This window comes from Babylonia areolata, chromosome 1 (assembly GCF_041734735.1).
Source record: "Babylonia areolata isolate BAREFJ2019XMU chromosome 1, ASM4173473v1, whole genome shotgun sequence".
Classification (NCBI taxonomy): Eukaryota; Metazoa; Mollusca; class Gastropoda; order Neogastropoda; family Buccinidae; genus Babylonia; species Babylonia areolata.
In genome coordinates this window covers 24,734,422-24,754,645 of record NC_134876.1, presented here as the reverse complement: position 1 = coordinate 24,754,645, position 20,224 = coordinate 24,734,422, and the positions used below count along the sequence as shown (strand labels likewise).

At 42.1% G+C, this 20,224-nt stretch overlaps 2 protein-coding genes across 2 annotated transcripts; one reads left to right on the top strand and one right to left on the bottom strand.

Moving 5' to 3' along the window:
* The first annotated feature begins 1,686 nt into the window (after positions 1–1,686).
* On the top strand, positions 1,687–13,884 carry LOC143280986 (vacuolar protein-sorting-associated protein 25-like). The gene is made up of 6 exons (XM_076585840.1): positions 1,687–1,743; positions 2,597–2,742; positions 4,047–4,100; positions 6,095–6,183; positions 7,400–7,475; positions 9,587–13,884. Exons 1-6 carry the CDS (start codon positions 1,694–1,696, stop codon positions 9,685–9,687), a joined length of 516 nt encoding a protein of 171 aa, XP_076441955.1. The 5' UTR covers positions 1,687–1,693; the 3' UTR covers positions 9,688–13,884.
* Positions 13,885–15,981: 2,097 nt separating this feature from the next.
* Positions 15,982–19,439, bottom strand: LOC143291284 (uncharacterized). The gene is made up of 2 exons (XM_076601480.1): positions 19,294–19,439; positions 15,982–17,128 (listed from the first exon to the last, which is right to left on the bottom strand). Exons 1-2 carry the CDS (start codon positions 19,437–19,439, stop codon positions 15,982–15,984), a joined length of 1,293 nt encoding a protein of 430 aa, XP_076457595.1.
* Positions 19,440–20,224: the final 785 nt, after the last annotated feature.

Here is a 20,224-nt window from a genome sequence, read left to right as displayed (position 1 = left end):
TGGTCTGCCGTCGTGGGACGTGTGGGTCGTCGACGGAGCATGAAGACGGCTGCACCGTGGCCCTGAAGACGGCCGGCCTTTGCTGAACTGAGGTCTACAGCCGAGCCAGCAACCGGCTGGACCCGAGTCCACAGCTAACAATAAACTCAGTTTTCACAACTGATGCAGTCAGGTTGACTATGCCTTGACAACATATGCGCGCGCGCGCGCGTGTGTGTGTTTCAATGATAATACTCAGGGGACAATGGGGCTCCCTAAGTGCTATATCTGCACTGCTGTGCGCTTCCGAGTCGCTGGTCTGAATGGAGAAGGGGGTAACCGGAAGGGGCGGGGGAGGGGGGGGGGTGCCACTGACCGCGGTGGTCCTCCTAAGGTTTTGGACAAAGACTGTCTCAAAGTGTCCTTCAAAGGCCTGGGCGTCAATCGACATCAACACGTAGGAGACGCTTGGTCTGAGATCGTGCACGGCAGCTGAAGCCAGGCGCATCACTGAGGCGCAACGAAAACATGGGCGCTGTGCCGGGCAATGCCCGAGCAGCTTCCACAGTAGCCACGACAGCACCCGGCACTCACTTGCGTCAGTCCCACATGTGAGCGAGCCATCAGGGCCCGTGTTGACCTCATCAGTCACCCCCGGGCCCACAGTCACCGACTGATTTTCCATCTGATTTTTTAAGCCACGGTCATCTTCAAATCCGAAGGACGAACATCAGATCAGGTTTGTGGTTCTTCCTTGCTACAACGCTATAACTGTGCGAAACCATAACTTGACCACCTCCTTATTTCGTACAGTTAAATTTTCATTATAAACCAACCGTTTGAGAACATTGCCAAACAATATGATAGGTGCATTCGGCAGACTTCATTAAATACAAACCTACTGGTGACCAGTAGGTAGGCCCCCTATAACCTACATTTTGGGGATTTTCTTGTAAACGACATTGGTGTTTTGTTTGTTTGTTGTTGTTGGTTTTTTGTGTGTTTTTTTGTTTGTTTTGTTTTGTTTTTGTTGTTGTTGTTGGGGTTTTTTGTTGTTGTTTTTTGGTTGTTGTTGTTGTGTTTTTTTTGTGTGTTTTCTTTTGTTTTTGTTTTTTTGTTGTTGTTGTTGTTTTTTAAAGCAGTTTTTACAGCTCCATTTGCTGCTTGTTACGACAAACACACACACACACACACACACACACACACACACACACACACACACACACACACACACAGCAGTATGATCATCAATCAAATGTGATCTCTAGAAAAATACAAAACAATATACTAAAACCAAGTGATTTATTCACCTGCGATGACTGTCAAAAAACACTTGCCAAGTATGTATTTCAGTGCATGCGTATTAGATGACCGTTTATTTCTTTGTTCCCTTTGTTCTTTGTTGTGTCTATTAATCCTTCGGGATTTTATGACAATAAATGAAGTCAAGTCAAGTCAAGTCAAGTCACACACACACACACACAAACACTCACACACACACACACACACACAGACACGCACGCACGCACGCACACACACACACACACACACACACACACACACACACACACTCAAAAGCACGGTCAATCTGTGTTCATCACGTTCTCCGTGTTGCAAAACGTTCGTTCAACAAAAAGATATGCTGTACGTATAGTCAGTTGGAAACGTTTGTCAAGCTATTGCAAATTATCTCCCATGTATCTTTATATTTGCAATGGCGGACTTCGAATGGCCGTGGCAATACAAGTTTCCACCTTTCTTCACGTATGTATCACATTCTCTGCCATGTTGAAATATTATAAACCGTTTGCACCGCGGTGTCGATTCAAATGTATATGACACAGTTTTTGATTGCCGTTCCATTTGACTATCCCCTGTTATCCATCATTTTTGTTTTGGAATTCGTCTGCTTCCTTGACCGCCTCACTTCCATTTTTATTTCGGCCAAAGCCACGGCATACTAGTCATTTTGATAAATTAAATCAATCATCTCTATTGAACTGCTGGTCACTATGATATATTATTCCTATTTTAGAATTTTTGGTGTGACTGTAAATACAGGATTTGGTACTGGTTTGGTACAGGCCTTGAGAAAAAAAAGTAAGTAAAAATAAAATAACAAAAAATAATAAATAAATAAATAAATAAATTAAATTAAATGAATAATTAAAAATAATAGATAAATACATAAAAATACTACTACTACTAATAATAATAATAATAAGTCAACTCTAAGCGCGCGCGTGCACGCACATACACACACACAAAGATGCATGAAAATGTAAATCATTAAGACCTATAAGTATAACAATGAACATACTGAAAGAAACTTAGAAAGTGGATTTCAAGTATATTTTGACTCCACAGTTTGTTTTAACATGATATCTTTTTATACCATGTGCAGCAGTTCTATCATTAAATGAGCCTTTTTTGCATTCCAATAAACCAAACCACGTCATTTGATTTACTATGGTTTTCTGTTCTTTATTTTTTTCCCCAAGTACCCTTATTCAGTTGAATTCTTCCATAATAGTTTTAACAGTTTTAACAATATTTCAGTTCCACTGTGATCAAACAGTTGTATGAATTTATCTATGTTGGAATGTTGCACTTTCAGAATTCAGCCAAACCTTGAAACCCGCAAGAAACAGCTGGAAGCATGGTGCACCTTGGTGCTATCCTACCAGCGCCACACCAAGAAATACAGTCTGGATGTCACTGAAGCTCAGAACTCACCACTGTTTTACAACAAAGCTATTAGCAGTATCCTTTCCTTGTTGGTGTGCATCTGTTTCACAGTTTGCTTTCATGTCTTTCTGGGGATGGCTTCCTTACTGGATTACAACAATATTATGATTTCTGAAAGCTTTAGAATTGCTTTCCTTGAACCTGGCTACCTTCCATACTAGTCATCCATGGTAATCTGATCTTCTGCATATTACCCCATAATTCCCTCTGCTCATGAAGAGATTTCAACCATAAGGGAAACAACTGCTGACAGCAGCATTCAGTGTTCTAAATTCAGGGTTGACTCCCCTATATTGCAAGTACCTCAGAGCTGACAAGGTTCACTGACATTCTTGGTGACAAAAGGAGCGTGGGGGATGGGGTGTGCATGCAGGCTAGATTGTACATTGAAAGGTTTAAAAAGAGCTGTAAAAACGTGAGTTTCAGGAGCAGGGAGACAAATTGTAAAAAAGAAAAAAAAAGAGTAATTTATGAAGAAGAGTTTAAAAGATTAAAACTGAAAGCTTGAATCACTAGTTGTGTGTTCTTGTGAATGCAAAAGCAAGATTATCATTCAAACCCTCTTAGTCTTGGTTGTTACAGTCACAGTTACAGTGAGTTGTTCATGAAGAGAGTCAACCAAATAGCCTCCATATCAGCAAGCTGTTGTACTCTGAAATTGGTGCAGTGTGAATTGGACTTTGATGAAGCTCAAACTTTAGGTGTTGGTGACAACATACATTTGTACATTGTCTTGCTTGAGTTGGTAGTAGAAACACAATGACTCTTAGTGTCAGTGTGTAACAGCTGCCTCTTTATATCAAAGGAATGAGTCTGATACTATCAGTGATATTCATTGACTTTTTAAAAATATAATTATTGTAATTATTTGGGTATGAAATATGTGAGAGAACAGAAGTGTTCATAAGTAATCTGCTTTTCATACCAGCTGGAAAAAAAAATGTTGATGTGTGTGTGTGTGTGTGTGTGTGTGTGTGTGTGTGTGAACTGTAACTGACTGGTTTTTCATATATATATATATATATATATGTGTGTGTGTGTGTGTGTGTGTGTGTATGTATGTATGTATGTATAGAGAGAGATTTTTAGTTATATCTTTCTCTTTTCTTTTTTTTTCAAAATGGGGAAAGAAGAACAAGAAAAAATGATAAAGATATGTGGCTGTTTTCTCTTTAAACATTATATAATTATTTTTATTTTGATTATGATATTCATTTGGAAGTAAAAGGATCTGTGAGTGTGACTATCTCATTCAAAAGATGAATTAAGACAGTTAGTTATGTGTTGATGGCATTTGGTTATTCCTTAAATAAGAACAGGAAAACTGTCACTGGATGCCATTTACACCATACTGGATGAGCTCAAGAAGAGAGGTATGATTTAGCTCCTTTGTTTTGTTTTGTTTTGTTTTTGCTGTCAAAATGAATTTTGTTGTGTGCATAGAAGTTTGCAGTCTCCAGCCTCATTATTTTTAAGTGCTAGTAGTACATCTTCACAGTCATCACCCACCCCACTCCCCACCCCTGCCCCCCTGCTCACCTCCCTGCCCCCATTTATTCATTTTTTTAATGCCTGTAGGGGGTTAAGCTTTTATTTATTGATTCACCATTCAAATGTCCGTGTTATTTATCAGTTTATTCATTTATTTCTCTCTCTCTCTCTCTCTCTCTCTCTATATATATATATATATATATATTATTTTATATATATATATATTTTTATATATATATATGTGTGTGTGTGTTTGTGTGTGTATACACATATATACACATATACATATATATATATGTGTGTGTGTGCTGAAAAAAATCATCAAAGACTATTTGCTTTTATCCCTCTCTGTGAAAATTTCTGATTGTAATTAATGTTGAATTTTTGTGTTCTCCATCCCAGTAAAGTTTATACAATTTACGTGTAAATGATGTCACTATAGAACACATTGAATGTAAAAGCCTCTTGGGAGAGAAAAGTGTGTGTGTGTGTGTGTGTGTGTGTGTGTGTGTGTGTGTGTGTGTTCTATATAAGTAAGCATTCACATGCAGTCAAGTCAGATCAAAATGATCTTTACTTGGGGTAAAAGAGTAAGCTTTGACAGCCTTTTTTTTTTTTTTTTTTTTTTTTTTGCATCCTGCTCTGAGAAAAAGAAAGAAAACTGAAAAGACTATCTTTTAAAGAAAAGGAAAGCGAAAAGTCACTTTAAATCATTCTCATTTCCATGAAATGTAGAAATTACTATCGCTAAGTTAAAACTAAATGCTTGGAATACAAAACATTTTAAAAGTGTTGCCTGTAGTTACCCTAGTTTAATCTCAGTATATCATTTGTTATTTCACTGTCCAAATCTCACTACCCAATCTATGAACAGGGGGACAGATTTTAGTGCAAGATGCGGCGATATTCCAGGCATTTTGTATAAATCCTAGCAATTTGTAACATCAAACTGAATCAGTCGCCTAGGTCGTACACCTTTCAGTGGTGGGTAGCTTGTAATTTCTTGTACCGGCACAGACTGATGACCCCTCCATCCAGTGCCCCACCACTTCACTGTTAGTTCGGTTTTTGTGTTTTTTTTCTCAACAACTCCATCTAACCCCCCATTGTCCAGACCCATGTATGGTTTGTGTAAGTGTGTGTTGAAAAGGATGACTGCATACAAATCTAAATCACCTCGTAATTAATAGACACTATACCAACAAGAAGAAGAAGAAAGAAGAAAAAAAATCATAACATGAAAATGATCTCCATTTCAAGCAGTGTGTGTGTGTGTGTGTGTGTGTGTGTGTGTGTGTGTGTGTGTGTGCTTCATTACAAGTGCATGTGTTTGTGAGCATGAGTTGGTTGTGTACATGTATGATGGTCAACTTGTGAAGTAAAAAGAGTGTTCTTAGTGTGGTACAAAAAATTCTGCATGGTGATTGTGTGACCTGTGTCTCTGTTATTTTTGCAGTTTCAGTTTCAATTTCGATTTCTCAAGAGGCATCACTGCATTCAGACAAATCCATATATGCTACACCACATCTGCCAGGCAGATGCCTGACCAGCAGCTTAACTGAACGCGCTTAGTCAGGCCTTGAATGCATACATAAATGTATTTCTTATACCTATCACTCAGAGTGGATTTCTTCTACAGAATTTTGCCAGAGGACAACACTCTCGCTGCTGTAGGTCCTTTTTCAGTGTGCCAAGTGTGTGCTGCACAGGGGACATGGGTTAATCGTCTCATCCAAATGACTTGATGCTCAGTTTGATTTTCCAGTCAAACTTGGGAGAAAGGGCGAAAGCGGGATTTGAACGCAGACCCTGACTGACTCTCTGTAATTGCAGATGAACGTCTTAACCATTGTGCCATCTTGCTCCTTTGTTGCAGGCCACATAGAGTGGCAGGACAAGGTTCGCAAGCAGTGTCTAGTGATGTGGCGTACCCCTGACGAGTGGGGCAAAGTGATTTACTCCTGGGTCGGTACTATATCTTCCTTTATGATGATAATGTTGATGATGATAATAATTTTGATGATGGTATTGTCAACAATAATAATAGATACAAGTCATTTATCATTTCTATAATTGCATTATTTAGCTGTATTGCCTTTTTCACACAGTTTGCACTTGGACTTTTCACGCATACACACACACTCAAGTACGCACACATACACACACACACACACACATACACTATACATGTACATACACATCCACACATACACACAATCACACCCATGCACACATACACATCCACATACACAGACACTCAAGCACAGACACACAGGCACACATACACACACACACACAGACACTCACACACACACACATGCAGTGGCTATGCGTACTACTGACGTGAGAGCAGAATTTGTTACCTATTCCTCAGTAATGGGAGACTCATTTTGCCATTGCATGAAGTAATTAACTTTCTCTAGCACATTATATGTAACAATAATATTTTGGTAATAAGAAAATTTAGATGGTAGTTTAGTGCATGTATGAATTATTTTCAAACTTCGCAGTAACAGATCAGTCAGGCACTAAGCACACAAGATCTTACACATATGCATGCAGGCACTAACACACAAATGTTATGCATGTAAGGAACAGACGTGGATCCACAGTATTCAGATGTAGAATGGATTGTTTTTAGTGTGAAGAGACTGCTTGAAAAGGAATGTTCTCTAATGGGTGCAATAGCTGAGTGGTTAAAGTGTTGGACTTTCAATCTGAGGGTTCCGGGTTCAAGTCTCGGTAATGGCGCCTGGTGGGTAAAGGGTGGAAACTTTTCCGATCTTTCAGGTCAATGTATGTGTAGACCTGCTAGTGCCTGAACCCCCTTTGTGTGTGTATGCAAGCAGAAGATCAAATATGCATGTTAAAGATCCTGTAACCCATGTCAGCGTTTGGTGGTTTATGGCAGCAAGAACATACACAGCATGCACCCCCCTGGAAACGGAGTATGGCTGCCTACATGGCGGGGTAAAAATGGTCATACACGTAAAAGCCCACTTGTGTACATACAAATGAATGTGGGAATTGCAGCCCATGAACGAAGAAAAAGAAGAAGAATGTTCTCAATTTGTTTTAAGTGATGGGAGTGGTGGAAGTTTTTCTTGTTATTTTTTATGTACAGTGCAGTTTATAGAATCAGCAAAAGCTGAGGAAATGACAACTGCTATGTCTGTTTCAGATTTCAGCAAATGCCATGAACAACACAGTGTGCACATTTTACGAACTCACTGACGGCGACTTCTCAGTTGATCAAGGTAGCACCTGATCCATTAGATTTATAATCGTTATGATGATAGTGCCCAATAGCTGAGTGGTTAAGTGTTGGTCTTTCGATTTGATGGTCCTTGGTCCGGTGCCGGTATTAGGGTACTGTGAGTTAGTGGGGGGAGATTTTTCTGACCTCCCAGTTCAGCACATGAGCAGACCTACCATGTCATAATCTCCTTTGTGTATATGCACTTGCAAAAGATCAGGTAGGCATGTTAAACAGTTCACATGATGTATGTCAGTGTTCTGTGCGTTACAGAAACACAAACATTCCCAGCAAGCACTCCCCAGAAATGGGGTATGTCTACCCATGTATCATGGGGGAAAACTATCATACATGTTAAAGCCCATTTGTGAGTATGAGTAAATGTGGGAGTTGCATACCATGAATGCAGAAAAAAAAAGTTTTAATGAGATTGATATACTGAATGATGTGAAATACGGAATAGGTGTTTGTTCTACATTTTGTTCATTGAAGCCTTAATGATCAGTGCAGTACAAAGTTGCTGTCTATTTTTTGTTTCCCAGTTAACTGCTGCAGATTTGCAGATGACTTTGTTGTTTGTTCATACTTCTATAGGTTTTGTTTATGGTTTGTGAAGAATATTTTGCTTGAAAAAAAAAAGAAGAAGAAATATGATGTGTGGATGAACAAGGATAGTTTACAAACTTCGCGGAAAAGAGCAGCCAAAAATTCACAAAGAAAAAAACGTGTGCCATAAAACGAAAACGAGCTCAATTGGGGAAGAAAAAAAAATCTATGGCAAGAAGTAAACACAGTTGTGACAAGTGGAAGATAAGATAAGATAAGAATAACTTTATTATCTCCAACTGGAGAAATTTGGTCAGGTGCATTATCACAACATAGACAAGTAAACAACATGGGGACCATAACTGTAAAAGCCAACAACAGCCCCTACAAATATTACGAAGATACAAATGTAAAAAATATCACATACATTGTTTCATACATACATACACACACTGCAGGTAATAACTAGTATTCTTAATGTAAAAACAGAAAGAATTAAGAAACATTATTTGAATATAATTATAAACATAGCCTACTATACTGCACATTGATTATAACAGATAAGATCAGAATAAAGATGAATTGCGGAAAACCACAACCAGATAATCAGCACACACCTGCATTTGACATATTCCATTGTACATTCATCCTGCATATTGCACATTATTCTTCCTACATATTGCACATTCATTATAACCAATTGTCACTGGTGCCAGAGACAGCAAGGCATCTGTCACCACTTGGGAATAATAAAGAATTCATGTGGAAAAAAGGGGCAAGTTTCAAGGGGAAGCAATCTTGACACAAGAGAAGAGCCAGCAGTGAACTGTGGTTGTTTCCCATGCTGTTTGACCCTTTCCGCACTGTGGGGGTGACAGCTTTTGGTTTGCACAGCCTCTGACGCCTGGGAGGTTTTAACTGTAATCTTTAGATGATATAGATATTAAAAGAGTGACAATCTGCATAGGTCTTCTCACTTACTGCCTGACCTGTCCGTGTTTACAAGGAAAGTTCTGTATATCATTTTCAGGATTAAAAACAACTTGAAACTTCTTTAATACTTTGCATGTTGTGGAACATGGCTTTCTTGCCACAGTCTTAAACAAAACAAAACTTGCGTTAATTTCTATAGGGTCAGCAGTCATCTGTTGTTTTATCGCCATTCCTTCTATGGTCTGAAATTTTGGAGGAGGAAGGTGGTAGAATGCTTAAGATGCTTATCTGCCAAGAGTGTCCATGAGGGTCTGGGTTTGAATCCTAGTATAGACTGAGCTTCTAGTCATTTGGATGAGATGATGAACCAAGATCCTGTATACAGCACACACTTGGCGCACTGAAAAAGAACCCATGGCAACGTAAGTGTTGACCTCTGGCTAAATTCTGTATAAAAAATCCACTCCGATAGATCCAGAACTATATATGCATGCACTCAAGGACTGACTAGTGCATTGGGTTATGCTGCTGATCAGGCGTCGGCCTAGCAGATGTGGTGCAGCATATGTAGATTTGTCCGAACACAATGATGTCTCCTTGAGAAACTGAAACCGAAACTTTTGTGTTGTGCAGAGTTCCATGGCATGGAGAAATGGTTGTTGGTCAGGGCATTGAAGACACTGGAGGTGGCCGGAAAAGCGGCTGTGATGGACGAAGGCGTGAAGTTCTTCTGATGCTGTGCATCGCTGAATGACACTCAGATGGTTTGCTGTCAAACTTGCACCTGGTTGCTGAGCATGCTTGCGGTGTGTGTGTGTGTTGGGGTTGGGGGTTGGGGGGGGTGGCTGTGAGAGAGGAGGGGGGGGGAGGGGTGTGGGGGGAACAGGATGTGTGTGTGTGTGTGGGTTGCAATGTGAAGTACAGACGTTTCTGTCCTTACCCTTTTTGTGCTGATTGTTCATACTGTACAAAGAACTTTATTTAATGTTGGTAACATTTGTTTAAGAGGCTTACTCACAAGCTTACAACAAAGACATGATATGAAGAGAATGGATGTGTGCACATACAGACATGCATTGATACAGGTGCAGACACACATAGCCACAGACACTTACAGACACACACAACACACACACAACACACACACACACACATGCACACTTCATAATCGACAAACATGTTCTTTTGTTAAATAAGAAACCTGATTTAGTACTTCAGTTTACAGTGCAGCAGAGCAGGAACCAATGTTTTTTCATGCAAAATTAAGTCACATTTATTCATTTTCAGCATAAGTTATCATCAAGAATACCCTCTTTGACAATTCAGTTTTTATCGTTTTTTTGATTCAGACATTTGAACAGTCATTGTATGTGTTCTGCTTCTTGTCTGTTTTTATCACTGCCTCATATTTGATGGCTTTGCTTGGAGTGGGGGCGGGCGCCATGCCAGAATTGGTTAGCTGTCGGGACTTCTGATTCAGTGTTCACCAATGATCAGGGTTCGAGGCCCAGCTTTGGCATGGGGTTCTGTCCTTGGGAAAGGAACATTGCTCTGATTTTCCCCACTCCACCTAGGTGTGAATGGGTGTCTGACTTCAGTCGGGGAAGTTTTAAAGTGGTGGAATGAGAGGACTGGGCCCCACCTTCCTGTGCCCCAGCCCTAGACATGGTGAATATGAGGCCCCACCTTCCTGTGCCCCAGCCCTAGACATGGTGAATATGAGGCCCCACCTTCCTGTGCCCCAGCCCTAGACACGGTGAATATGAGGCCCCACCTTCCTGTGCCCCAGCCCTAGACATGGTGAATATGAGGCCCCACCTTCCTGTGCCCCAGCCCTAGACATGGTGAATATGAGGCCCCACCTTCCTGTGCCCCAGCCCTAGACACGGTGAATATGAGGCCCCACCTTCCTGTGCCCCAGCCCTAGACATGGTGAATATGAGGCCCCACCTTCCTGTGCCCCAGCCCTAGACACGGTGAATATGAGGCCCCACCTTCCTGTGCCCCAGCCCTAGACACGGTGAATATGAGGCCCCACCTTCCTGTGCCCCAGCCCTAGACATGGTGAATATGAGGCCCCACCTTCCTGTGCCCCAGCCCTAGACACGGTGAATATGAGGCCCCACCTTCCTGTGCCCCAGCCCTAGACACAGTGAATATGAGTTCACAGTCCCTACTGCCATAAAAGGCTTTAGCTGATTTGTGTTCTTTTTGTAGTTATGTGTCCATCTTTCTTGTCTGTATTCCCATTGGCCTGTCTGCCTTTCTTGTCTTCAGTGTGCCTGTCAGTGTTGCATGTGTCCTTTCTCTTGTCTTTCTTTCTCACTCCCCTGTATTTGATCGTTTTGCTTGATTATGTTTGGGTTATGGGGAGTTCACTGAATATGGTAGCGATGATAATGATGATAATAATAAGGAAAATAATGTGAATTTATGAAGTGCCTATTCTCCAAATAGGGCTCTAGGTGCTTGGTATCAATTTGCAGAAAGGATTTTTTTTTAACTGCATGAAAGAATTTATTATTTTCTCTCTGTTGTTCTCTCCTCCCCCTTCCAACTACCCCCTCCCCCTCCCAACTACCCTTACCCCTGGCCTATATTTTGAAACCTTAAAATGTATATTGTCTGCTCGTGTGTGTGTGTGTGTGTGTGTGTGTGTATGTTCTGTATTGTTTGTATGTTATCTGAAGTTGTCTGTTCATCTTTGAGAGTTCTCTGGCTACAGACAGTTCTGGTGAAGAATCTAGATCCTGTTTTCTCATATCATACTGTCTGGCAATATACACTGTTTTAAAGTGATAAGTATTTGATGAGGTAGTGTAAAGCTAAAATTGATCAAAAAGTGTGTGTTCCTGTAAGGTTACAGAACTACTGTTGTTGTTTAGTTGTTGTTTTTATTGTGAAGTGCATCGTGCAAGAGATGCTGTTTTTCTCATAAGCTGTAAAGCTGAATTTAACAGTGTAACTGTAAGGTCCTTTTTTGTTATTTTGCTGTTTTGTTTTTTGTTTTCCCTGACTGAATACTTTGTGAACATGGCATTATGCAGTGCAGCTGTGTGAGGGTGTATGTGTATTAGCTGTGGAATTTTCATGCAGAATGGTAATTGTGCAAGTTATGGTATTGCTGTTTGTAGTCACTGATATGTCATGTAAGTGTTTGTGCTATATTTTTTTTTTATAATTCATTGCGTATTAAATATGTTTCATTTCTATCTTCTTTATCTGGTAGAAAATTTGTGTGTGTGTGTGTGTGTGTGTGTGTGTGTGTGTGTGCACATATGTGTAGAAATGTTTGTTTGACTATTGGTACATTTGCTTATCTTCCTCGCAGTTGTTTCTATTCAGTAATGTGACTTTGGTTTCAGAGTCATTGTAATTTTGAGTTTCGGTTGATCTCATTTAGGAACAGTTCTGATGTTGAGACTGCGAGATCATGAACACAGGCAATGTAAATTCATGACTTAAAAGTCATTTTTGTTGTTGTACAACTTTTGTTTGTGTAGGGGCATGCCTCATATGCCGTAGAGGTCAGACATTGGAAAATGCAACTTCCAAGTTATCCATTCATTTTTATTTAAAAAATTTGTTTCCCAGTAAAACGACACAAAAACATCTAGAGCAAGGAAGTGCAGGGGTAACACACATCTGAAAGTGTCAACTTTCTCACTGCCTGTAATTTTAGGAAAATAACTGAATGATGTTTTTTCAGGGTTTTTTTTTTTTTAATGTTATTCTTTTGATAGTTTTTCATGTTTGATGATTTTGCCCAAACAGTTTCTCTGATAGGTGAGGGTTGGCGAGGTAGGGGGAATGGGAGAGGACAGTGGGAGTTAAAATCATTTCATTATTTTCTTCCATAGGAATTCATCTTTCTCCAAGCAAACTGGCTTCAGATGCTGTATGATTCTTCAGATTCAGACCTTGATTGGTTCTCGATATTCAGATGTCAGTTCTCTGAAAGATTGAAACACTGGTGATCCAGCTGCAGACATTGCTTGCAACTCCTGTAAGAGACATTGGTAGTGCAGACTTGCAGGCCACAAATGCAGAAAAAGAAGAAAGATGGAGAAACTGATAAAAAGTTTGAAAGCTTCTTTTTTTTTCTTTTCTTTTTCTTTTTCTAAGTAATAGTTGATAAGACGCCAACATGGTTCTTTTTACATGAGAATATGATAATTTATATTTTGTGTTTTTCTTTCTCTCTTTGTTTTGTTTTTGTTTTATTTCTTCAGGATAAACAATCTGCTGGTTAGTAAGTTAGTAAGTATGTTGCAAATGTCAAGACAGAATTTAAGGTGTGAAAAAAGGGTGATTTCTATGCACGTGTAAATCACAAGATGAAGTGTCAGTTTAGCAGAATCAACTCAGGATTATACCCACACCGCAATAAGGCAATCTGCTTGCTTTCTATGATTCTGCTGGTTGTGAGTGATTGTGAGGAAAAATGCATTGTTTTGCAGGATGTGTTTTCAAATGCTCCTTGTTCAGTGCATTATTGTACCACTGCTTTTTATACTGATGAAGAGTTGGAGAGTAATATTTTAGAGTTTGTGTTGTGTGATTCAGTGAGTTGAAGACTGGCTGTATTTATAAACCAAGCACAGCCGGAAGCATGCCAAACCACACACAGGCACTTCAGTAAGAAATTGAATGAGCAAACTGAATCTGACTGGCCATTTCAAACTTTTTTCTTTACAGGTTAAATGTTTAGAATAACACTGCATTATATTATCTACTTCTTTTATTTTAAAAACAGATATAGAATGATAATTGATTAAAAGATGTGAGTGTGTATGTGTACATGAAAGAACCTGATTTGGTGTGAAATAAAGCAAGACTGATTGAAGTTAGAAAGTGAAGTTTGTTGTAGATGACTTCGTAGAAATGTCTGAGTGTGCATTGTCTATCTTCTAATAAAAGTGAAACAAATCTCTGTGTGTGCATGTGTGTTTGTGTGTGTGCATGCTTCTCTGTGTAACAACAACAATAACAAATCTGTATGTGTGTGTGTTTGACCCATATCAAATTAACATTCATGACAGAACCCTGTCATCGATTTGATGTATGACCTTAGTACATATAATCAAATAAATCAGTAACATATAATTTTAAAATTTCAGTTTTTTTTTTAATTTTCACCAAACATTGAAACTAAACTAGCTGCTGCGGCTATCGAGGGGTGAGCATTCCCAGTAGTTGAACTGATGACATCAAATAGATGATTTAACCATAGTACAATGAGATGCACACAAATGGAACATTAAAAAGTAATGGTCATGAATATGTATGTATACATCAACCGGGTGAGTTACATGTTACTGCAGCATTAAAATGAGGTGGAGAAGGTGGATCAGAATTCTTTTTCCTTCTCTCTCTCTCTCTCTCTCTCTCTCTGTGCTTGTTCCACTTCCATCATTAAAAATACTTATTCATTCGTTCTCTCTTTGTATGACAACCTTTCTATTAATGGACACACAAATAGTTTCAGGTTCACATACTGTTTTAGTCTATTATTATTAGCGGTGTTCCAGACATTTTCACTACATGTTCTGAAGATTTCGAAAGCAATTTCTGACATCTATGAGGCATATTTTTTGGTCCATGGGCTATACAGGTAACACAGGCCTATGCAGACCCTGATCAGTGTTCCAGTTGAGCGTAACAACAGGTAAATAATGGAAACAAACTCTAAATAAAACAGAAGGGATAAATATAATTTACAAAATGTTTGCCTTTTTTCTGACATAAACCTGTGTACACAGACTCGAGCACGCTCGCATGCACACATACAGGCATACAGTGTGCGCACATGTATACACACACTCACACGCACATACACACGGGTGCGAGCATACACGCACACACACGCGCACACACACGCACACACACAATCTGTATCCACCTAGCGTGCACTTGTCAACAATACTTCCCTCTCACCAAACTAATTGCACACAACCTGCCCCCATTTCCTCAACAAAAGCACACATATTCTCAGCAAGAAACACCGGAAACGAATAAGATAAGTAAACAAACAAACAAAAAATACCAAATGTCATAGATATGGCACAAAAAAGCAAGATTTTGGCAGGATCTTACTGAAAATTTGGCAGTTATATATCAATTTGGCGACCTAATGCGACACACTCTCGAACCACAGTGCATGAACATCCAGTCATGTTAAAGAACTGGAACCTACTGAAACAGCAGTGTGCAAGCTGAACAACGACCCGTTCTGTGTTGTTCTGTCCATGTAGGCTACTGTCCTGATGCCTATCTCCACCATGATTGTATCATTGCGCAGAATAATATCAGTGTGTAAACCATATATTCTTATTCTTTTTAAATGTTATCTACTTTTGTTTTAATTACTGATAAACTAGTGAAAGTCCATTATAGAACGCACACACGTTGTGCCAGAGTGTAACAGTGATCTAATTCACTATTTCTCTGTGGCCCTGTCTCTGCCAGTGCTGGAGAATCCTTTAAAACTCCTTGAATCCTGACACCGATCCGGACCACCACCCAAAGCATCATCTGCTGGACCTTTTCCATGGTCAAGACTTCCTCAAAATTTCTGGAAAATTCATCCACGCCGATTTGCGTAAACCGGCTGATAGACAGACTGACAAACAATTGTATGAGCACAGACTGAGGGGATGAACTGAACTGACGGGCGTGATAGCCGTGTGGTTAGAACACTGGACTTCCAATCTTTGGGTCATGGGTTCGAATCCTGACAGACTCTGGTGGGTAAGGAGTGCAGACTTCTTTCCGCTCTCTCAGGTCAGCATCAGTGTCCGGACCCCCTACGTATGTATACACACGCAGAGCATCAACTATGCATATCCCCCATAATGGGTATCACTATGCAATGGATTAATATGGAAACACGAACATACTCAGTGTGCAAAACCCCGAAAACGGAGCACGGCTGCCTAAATGTCGAGGTAAAAGCGGCGCTACACGTTTAAAAGCCCGCTTAGATGCGAGTGGACGTGGGAGTTCCACACACAAAGAGAGCAAATGCGTCAACGGCGAAAGCAGCAGCACATGGCAAGCAGCAGCCGTTTCAACTCATGCCGGAAGCGCGCGCCGCTGATGCAGTAGAGCAGGAAGTTGACGGCGTGGTTGGTGTACATGAGGTTGTCCACCACAGCGTGGGTCAGTCTGGCGGAGGCCAGGGCTTGGGGCGTGTCGGGCAGCCAGTAGTACCGCTTGTACAGCAGCACGATCACCACGGGCGACGTCAGCAGCAGGAAGGTGAAGGACACCAGCAGGAACATGACGGTGATGTTGGTGCTGCTGGTTCTTTTCCTCCGGACAGACCCGGGGTCAAGTCTTGAGCTTTTCTTTCCCCTCTGGCTGATGGTGAAGATTTTAGTTTTCCCACCTTCGGGGTTGGCGTTCACCGTGTTACTGGGAAACGTTTTGTCAGAACTGTTGGTGAGTTCTTCACTGCAGTTCAGCTCTGTGTTGGACGTTTCCATTTCGCTGTTGGCCGTACTCTGCCTAGGCTCACACTTCAAACTGTGATCAGCATTCTTCCGGCTCCCGGGACCCTCAGTGAACTGCCTGCTGAACTTGCGCGAGGACCTCAGTTGCCTGATGATGAGTACATTGAGCACGAGCAGCGAGACGAAGGGGATGAAGCTGTAGATGGACGCGTCGATCCACGTGTAGACCTTCCGCATGAAGAAGGCCACGTCCGGGTCCGGGTACCAGCACTTGAGCGGGTCGTCCGCCTTCCCGGAGTCGCCTAGACGTCTGGTGAAGAAGATTTGGAAGTTTAGGGCGAACGAGAACACCCCGACAGCGGCGATGGCTTTGAGCGCTGAACGAGGAGTGCACAGGGTGTGGGCTCTGAAGGGGAACCGAACCACCACGAACCGGTCCACGGTCATGGCCAGAAGGAGCAGAACGTCGTAGTGGATGGCGAAGTAGAAGAGGAAGTTGTGGAAGCCGCAGGCCCAGTCATTGGCCAGGTAGAAGAGGGTGTGGCCCATGTAGCCCCTCAGCAGCACGCAGAGGTCAAGGACGAGGATGACGCAGTCGAGGACGGCGATGGCGGCCATGTAGACACAGGTGGAGGTGTGGCGGAGGGGGGAGAAGACCAGGGTCAGGAAACACAGCGTGTTGCCCGCCACTCCCAACGTCACCACCAGGGGGATGTAGATCCTGGGGATAGAAGGATAGACAGTGGATAGATAGATGGATAGACAGAGAGATAGATAGAGAGATATATGGACAGGTAGATAGAAAGACAGACAAACATATGGCGTGTTGTCCACCACACCCAGTGTTATCACCACAGGGATGTAAATCATGGGGATACACACACACACACACACACACACACACACACAAACACACACACACACAAACACACACACACGACAAACACAGACTGACAAACCGATAGACAGGCAGTCATGTCCAGCACACGAAATGCACCACGAAATCATTTCCACGTCGACAAAACCAAGTCAGTGTATCCTCACGAGCTAGCCGGATCCATTGATACGTGGTTTTCAGAGCATGGTTTTTAATATTAATGTGGCGATTGCGTGACAGTGACAGGTGTCGTGGTTTAAAAAAAAAAAAAAAAAAAGCATTCACCTCAGTCGCACTCGCGCGCGCGCGCGCACGCACACACAACGGGTTCACAACCAACTACCACCGCCTCTCCCCCCCCCCTTCTCTATATCCCCCACCCCACCAAAAAGAAAAGGGGGGGAGCGGGGAGGGGGGGGGGGAGAGCGGCATAATAATAAACCTAGCCAACTGCGATGTATAGGGGAAAAAAATTACTTTAAAAGATAGAATATTCGCAGACAGAAAAAAAAAGGTATGCTTGGACTGTTTGCTGTATTGTCAGAATGCCGTCTCCGTGAAGACCGGGACATGGTGACACGGAGTAATGGGAAGACTGGGACATGGTGACACGGAGTAACAGGAAGACTGGGACATGGTGACACGGAGTAACAGGAAGACTGGGACATGTTGACACGGAGTAATGGGAAGACCGGGACATGTTGACACGGAGTAACGGGAAGACTGGGACATGCTGACACGGAGTAATGGGAAGACTGGGACATGTTGACACGGAGTAATGGGAAGACTGGGACATGTTGACACGGAGTAACGAGAAGACTGGGACATGTTGACACGGAGTAACGAGAAGACTGGGACATGTTGACACGGAGTAACGAGAAGACTGGGACATGTTGACACGGAGTAACGAGAAGACTGGGACATGTTGACACGGAGTAACAAGAAGACTGGGACATGATGACACGGAGTAACAAGAAGACTGGGACATGGTGACACGGAGTAACAAGAAGACTGGAACATGGTGACACGGAGTAACGAGAAGACTGGGACATGCTGACACGGAGTAATGGGAAGACTGGGACGTGTTGACACTGTGTAATGGGAAGACTGGGACGTGTTGACACGGAGTAATGGGAAGACTGGGACAATTCGGCACGGAGTAATGGGAAGACTGGGACGTGTTGACACGAAGTAATGGGAAGACTGGGACGTGTTGACAAGGAGTAAAGAGAAGACTGGGACATGTTGACACGGAGTAATGGGAAAACTGGGACGTGTTGACACGGAGTAATGGGAAGACTGTGACAATTCGGCACGGAGTAATGGGAAGACTGGGACGTGTTGACACGAAATAACAAGAAGACTGGGACTTGTTGACACGGAGTAACGAGAAGACTGGGACATGGTGACACGGAGTAACGAGAAGACTGGGACATGTTGACACGGAGTAACGAGAAGACTGGGACATGTTGACACGGAGTAACGAGAAGACTGGGACATGGTGACACGGAGTAACGAGAAGACTGGGACCACTCAGTAGAAGGTGATCCACTTCCCGCGGGAAGCGTTCTGTGGGAGTGCCACTCAAATTTCACTGCACGTGTCTGAATCTCTTGTAGATATATAATGTATATTATGTACAGTGAATGTGGGAGTTGCTGCCCATGAACAAAGAAAGAAAGAATAGAATAGAGCAGAATAGAATAGAATTTGTGTTTATTACGAAGTGTACCGGGGTCACAAGGAATATTGGGGATGTGGGGGGCGGGGTGTGGGGGAGGGGGGATAATACATATATAGATACAAACATAAATCGAAAATCATTCGCACATACAGTAGAACTTGAGACACATGTTCATGTCAATATATGAACTTGTGCGTGAAAGAGAAAGAAAGAAAGAAAAAAAGAAGGAAAAAAGGAAAGAAAGAAGGGAAGGAAGTTGTGTGTGACTGTATCAAAAGTCAGATCAATACTGTCTATTTGGTGCTGACATTTGATCCCTGTTTACCTGTCAATCAGCACAGCCACCTTGACCTCAGTGAAATCCTCGTATTTCCTGGCCGTGCTGGTGCCTGTGGTCAGCACTGTGCCGTCAGCCTGGGGCGGGGCAGGGGACAGCGATACGGTCACTGTGGACGTTGTTATACCAGCCATGATCGTCAACCTGCTTGTTGACACACAGAAATGACGGGCGCAATAGCCGAGTGGTTAAAGCGTTGGACTGTCAATCTGAGGGTCCCGGGTTCGAATCACGGTGACGGCGCCTGGTGGGTAAAGGGTGGAGATTTATACGATCTCCCAGGTCAACATATGTGCAGACCTGCTAGTGCCTGAACCCCCTTCGTGTGTATATGCAAGCAGAAGATCAAATACGCACGTTAAAGATCCTGTAATCCATGTCAGCGTTCGGTGGGTTATGGAAGCAAGAACACACCCAGCATGCACCCCCCCCCCGAAAATGGAGTATGGCTGCCTACATGGCGGGGTAAAAAACGGTCATTCACGTAAAGGCCCACTCGTGTGCATACGAGTGAACGTGGGAGTTGCAGCCCACGAACGCAGAAGAAGAAGAAGAAGAAGACACACAGAAATGATCCTCCCATGCGATGCCAAGGAACGACGCGAAGCTTCAGCACAGATCAATTACCTCGTGGATTGTTAAAGTGTTTTTGATTTGATCGATTGATCTGAAATAAAGTGTTCTTCATAATAATCATTATGATAAGTATTTATACAGCGCTGGATTTTGTGCAGAGACAAATCAAAGCGCTTTCACACCAGTCATTCACACGCATGCACAACTTTAAACTTGAGAAACTTAAGACACAGAAAAGGCAGGGTGGGTGAGCTATCTGGGAAAGAGGCGGGTTTTAAGACCAAACTTGAAAGAGCCGAGTGAAGAGACCTGACGAAGCGAAAGAGGAAGTTCATTCCAAATG